Raw genomic sequence first — 4,925 nt, forward strand, 5'->3', positions numbered from 1 at the left:
GCCATTTCCAAGACTTCTACTCTAGTTTGGAAATCTTTCAAGACGATGGACTGCTTTTCAAAACTGTCGAAAGCCACGGCAAGCTCGTGCACATCCCTATCGTATTCTTGTTGCAGGGTCTTATAGCTTACTCTTTGAACTTCCAACAGCGTTTCAAAAACACAACGTGGCTGCTCTTTGCATACTTCCTGGCCTGGAGAGCTGCCTCATTGTCTTCTCCACCCTAGCTACTCTCTGCCTCATCCTTCTTGGCCTTGGAGCTCTCTCACAGTTCCTGCATCATGTTTTTGGTTTCTGAATTCTCCCTTTTCAGCTCCTCCATCATCTCGTCTTTTTCAATCTTCAATGCATTCTGCATGTTGCAAAGCCATTTGTAAATACCCTCCTTTTTTGCTCTCTAATCTTCAAGCTCCTTTTGCATCATTGCTAGCTCCTTGTCTGCGATGTCCCCATCAATTCTCAATTCTTCAAGTCTATCTCGGAGCTCCTTGATGCGCTTCTCTGCTTCTTCTCTTATATGCCTTTCCATGTCGACCATTTTTGCAATGGCCTCAGTTTACTCTTGTGCTTGCAAGCCCTTGCTTGTGCCTCCTATATCTTAGCTTCTGCACCCTCCCTGCCTGCTGCATTGGTGTCTTTCTCTTGTAGAAAAGTCACCTTTTGAGACATCATCTTATTGTATTGCTCAAAAATCCCTTTGAGGGTAGATGCCATCAGGAGCATTGCAACTCCAGCGGACTGAGATGCCAATTGGGATTCGCTATCCATGCAATTCTTGAGGTTGGTTATCATGCTCTTGGAGATCGCCCTTGAGAAAGATACATCACATATTTTCAGTTGCCCTACTTCTGCTTGAACTTGCCAGAACTTCACAGTTCCTCTCGTATCAAGAAAGAAGTGCATTGTCTTCTTCAACACATCTTGGAGGTCTGTTGGCAAGCTAGAAAGCTTGACTCCACCATGTTTACTAATTTGAGCGTTGGGGTATACATCTAGAATATCTTGTCTCTTCCACTGCTTCTTAAAGAAGTGTTCTTGCAAATTGCCTCCAGGAATGCCTAGCGCATTTTCAATCACACTTTCAGTGATGGTAATCTTTTGACCTTGACACTCCCTTGATAGACTAGTTGCCCCTCCTTCACGTTCACCTCCTGTACCAACGTGGTGAAGTTTTTGAGAGCATCCAAATTGGGCTTTTAAAGGCCTAGGAATTCCACCCATATTGGACATTCGTGGAACAGAAAATATTCGATGTTGAAGTTGGGAGACCAGGGGATTGTGTAGCTCCCTTGAACAAGAAGGCTTTAGCCACAATCGCGTTTCGAAGTGCTTCTGACACATACTTGAGGAGGAAGAACCCTTTCCCCATGAAGCGGGACTTAGGGGGACTTCACACTCGTCAGTGGACAAGTGAAGCCCGCCTCTTTCACAAGGGGTGGACATATCTACTCTATGTATTAAATGTAGCAACACAGTTCAACCAATGTAGTCTAGTCCAGTTGTTGGAATGCCAAACCACTATGTGGTGGAACCGGGTTCGAGTCGCGATTACATTCTCATTGGTGGACGTCCAGCGGACACTCTCACGGGCGACATGTTGAGGCCGCCTGAAAAGTTTTTGCTAGCCGAGCGTGACTGGGCTGTCACTATTTTTCTCATCGCGGTGGGCGCCTGAGTGTGAAATGGGCTCCGACATACCCCTTCGTTCCACTTTCCGCGCTTTGCGTTGAATGTCAGCCTGCAGGAGAAGACAAGCATCTTGGTCATCCAACTTCACTTGACACCAATCTTGAATTGGTCTCGACATACGAGGAGGGTTCCTGGCCCAAACTTCGCCGATTCACCATTTTACGAAAATTTCTCACCCTCCTCACCTGCCCGCTTGCTTCGCTCATGAGGTCTTCCTCGGGGCACTCACCGCAGCTCTCACACCTTCGTTTGAAACTCACCCCACGCAACGGGGCAACGCCAGACCGCACCTGGCCTTCATGCATATAAAGGGATTGCAAGCTCAAGCTCTCTCCAGCCCTTCTCCGAACAAGAACCAGAAGTTCCATTATTGTGAATGTTGAGAAGCACACTTTAACATTGGTATCTACTTTCAAGGTTTGAAATAAGAGTGCTATATTAGTTACTCATCCAATTATGCATCTTGGGGGCGCTGTCCCAAAAACATGAAAGTGAGTGTTGAGACAGATCAGACATCAATCTTACTTTAACCCAAGCCTTTGCTTCTATAAAAGATAATGAAAATATCACTTAAACAACTTAACTATTAAACATGACACATTACCAACCTACCTAATCCCGCAATGTGGTAATTGCAGTCACGTTACAATCCGTTATTCGGAGAAAATATACGATTACTAGTTAATCTTTGAAGCCCTTCCATCAGGACTTTTGCGTCGAACTTCTTTCTTGCCTTTCAGGGTATCAACGGGAATCGGGATTCAAAGAAAAGTTCTGCCACATTCAATATAGCGCAGCTTCAACTTGCTGGCAATATTAATTTTAAAGCTTTCCTGCTACAAGACGTCGTTTTTTCTTCTTTTCGGAAGAGCTTTGATGAGGTTGGCCCCCCAATGGTTCCAGACTTTTTGGGGCACCATCACAAAGATGTACAGGCTTCTATGGATCAGCCTTGTCTAAGTGCATGCGCAAGCATTTCACGTGTAAGCAGATTACGGATGATTTTTGGGTCAGTCCAGCTACAATTTACAAAGTCTGATTTACGAATTGAAAACACTGCAAACGTTCCGCACATTACCAGGTTGATTGCTCACCACGCTGCTCATAGCTATCATCGAATTCACGAAATTAGTGTTAAAGAGGTCTGGCGATGATGCCAGCTGATTCACCGCGCCTTGCGTGGAAGGATCGTTAAAGAGAACCTGGTCCGAGAAGAGGAGGCCCTTCCCATTCTGCAGGTTGCTGTAGTAAACATTGTCGAACGTAAAAGGCGTGGTTGTATCTAAGGCCACGACTGTCGATGGGTTTCCACCTGTTTCTGGGCACTCATTTTCTAAGGTCTGGGTGAAAGCCGGATTGAGACTGGGGTCCGAAACCTGGGGTGCACCGAAGTCGTAAAGACGACCGCTGAACTGATTGCAATGGGAAAAGCCAATCGAATGGGCGCCTGGTATCACAATACAACCGTGGTGAGTGCATTCTCGGCAATGAATTTCTTCAAGGAAGTGCGGCAACAAGCTTACAATCCCTAAACTCGCCGCTTAATCGGAAATTGACGGGGTTGCCAGAAATCGATTGATAATACTATATGAAAGCCGAAAAGGATGCTTTGATACGTGCTTTTCAATCGAAGGGAAGACAATGGAATGTCATAGGAGGCTGTCTTACCTGATAGTAGAATCATATCAATTTCAGATAATCCTATGGATGCAAAGGATGCAGTCAGTTGCGCAACGTCAAAGGTAGCTTGTGGCAATCGCCCTTCCACCGACGCAGCAGTCGATACAAGACCATCCAGCCTTCCAAGGGGAACGTCCCAAGATGGACCACCTGTCTGAAGAAGAAAAGGCAGGATCAATCCCTGTGATTTATTACGGCAGTGAACTAAGTGGGACAGTCGGTGACATGCTAATTCCTGTTCATGCTAATTCCTCTTCAATGATGCTGAACAGCTAATTTACCGTAGTTGCCCAAAAATTTCCAGGTCAAAGCACCAGGCAAAGTTACTCACAAAGACAACCGCATCCCGAGCTGCTAATGCCAAGATATCGGCACAAGAGACCACTCCAGGGCATACGGTTTCTACAGCCTGCTTTGCTTGCTCAATTGCATCGAAACCCTCTTGACGCAGGCTCTGATTGTCTAAAAAATCCCTCTCGGCTTGGTTGTTTGGAGTTGAAGAAATCAAAATTGAGGCATCGCAGCCCTGAAAGAACAACCCGGATTTCAAAGCTAATTAGAACAGCCTCTCGAACTCAGAGTAATTTGAGTTCAGTATGAGCAATTGGGAAGTAGGGCAATCTCAGCAAGGGGGCCTTACTACTTGCCTGCACCATAGCGTCATGGAAATGTAGTCGTAAAACAGATGGAGGCACCACGTTGGATTGGTTGGCCAACCCGTTGAAGGTCTGTGTTACAATGGCAGCTACATTTGGACAAGTAGATTGATAAAAGTTCACCGATAGATCACCAGCAACAAACGCCACGCTTGTAAGAAAGAGCAGCACTCGCAACATCCTCGTGAGCTCAGAATTGAGAGGTTCCCACTTACTAGTCGTGAACATTCACTAGTGCAGATGGCCGGTTCGCGAGATCTTGCTGCGGGTGTATGTCCTGGGCACCTATATAAATAATAATCTGTGGAGGTGGAAGCAGAATGTAAGATTCGTGTGATCGTGGTAGAAGAAGAAGGAGGGATCGAGCAGCCAGTTGTTAAGCGCGAAACGACAGGCGACAACTGATGCATGATGAGCGGATATGGAGGATTCGGGGGCCCTCAATGGAACTTAAACGGTGCGGGACTGCGGGACAGCTTGGCCAGGGTCCCGCGTAACGCAAAGGCAAGCACCGCTAATGCAGAGGATACTACGCTGTATCAAGTTCTTGGACACGAGAGAGATGGCCACGTTGGGAGTCCTCTAAATTTGCTTGCGCAGCCATAGCAAAAGTTGATGTGATCATGGATGATGAAAGGAGAGAGACAAGAGTCGACGCTAAAGCTACAGCCAACGCTGTCGTTGGGCTGTCATGCGTTGCGAGCGAAACTAGGAAACGATCTAGATCAGTGTGGCTCTTTGTGGTGGAGGCGATTCGGAGTGTGTTTTTCAAATGAAGATATAATAAGCGACGAGGTACTTCCATGGAGCCCGAATTTTCAATGGTTGCGATCATCAAACGGAAGCGAAGACGATGGTTCTGAATCAAAAAAGTTTGCTATCATGAAACACAAGCGGATC

General features: G+C 46.4%; 1 protein-coding gene across 2 annotated transcripts; it reads right to left on the reverse strand.

The window, feature by feature from the left end:
• Positions 1 to 2,332: 2,332 nt before the first annotated feature.
• On the reverse strand, positions 2,333 to 4,359 carry LOC147883665 (peroxidase 50-like). 2 transcript variants are annotated; one of them, XM_087399803.1, is made up of 5 exons: positions 4,241 to 4,359; positions 4,017 to 4,114; positions 3,701 to 3,895; positions 3,358 to 3,523; positions 2,333 to 3,136 (listed from the first exon to the last, which is right to left on the reverse strand). In XM_087399803.1, exons 1-5 carry the CDS (start codon positions 4,251 to 4,253, stop codon positions 2,730 to 2,732), a joined length of 879 nt encoding a protein of 292 aa, XP_087255929.1. In that variant the 5' UTR covers positions 4,254 to 4,359; the 3' UTR covers positions 2,333 to 2,729. The 2 variants fall into 2 exon arrangements, with proteins under 2 accessions (XP_087255929.1, XP_087255928.1); XM_087399802.1 differs by having other exon boundaries at positions 4,017 to 4,353.
• Positions 4,360 to 4,925: the final 566 nt, after the last annotated feature.

This window comes from Dipteris shenzhenensis, chromosome 28 (assembly GCF_047967505.1).
Source record: "Dipteris shenzhenensis isolate YYH24624 ecotype China chromosome 28, Dip_SZ_1.0, whole genome shotgun sequence".
NCBI lineage: Eukaryota > Viridiplantae > Streptophyta > Polypodiopsida > Gleicheniales > Dipteridaceae > Dipteris > Dipteris shenzhenensis.

Excerpts from the sequence above, each read along its gene's own strand:
- LOC147883665 (XM_087399802.1), bottom strand. The coding sequence starts at position 4,253 with ATGTTCACGACTAGTAAGTGGGAACCTCTCAATTCTGAGCTCACGAGG. Across the intron at positions 3,896-4,016 it reads TCCATGACGCTATGGTGCAG|GGCTGCGATGCCTCAATTTT; the intron begins GCAAGTAGTAAG and ends TTGTTCTTTCAG. Across the intron at positions 3,524-3,700 it reads CTCGGGATGCGGTTGTCTTT|ACAGGTGGTCCATCTTGGGA; the intron begins GTGAGTAACTTT and ends TTTCTTCTTCAG.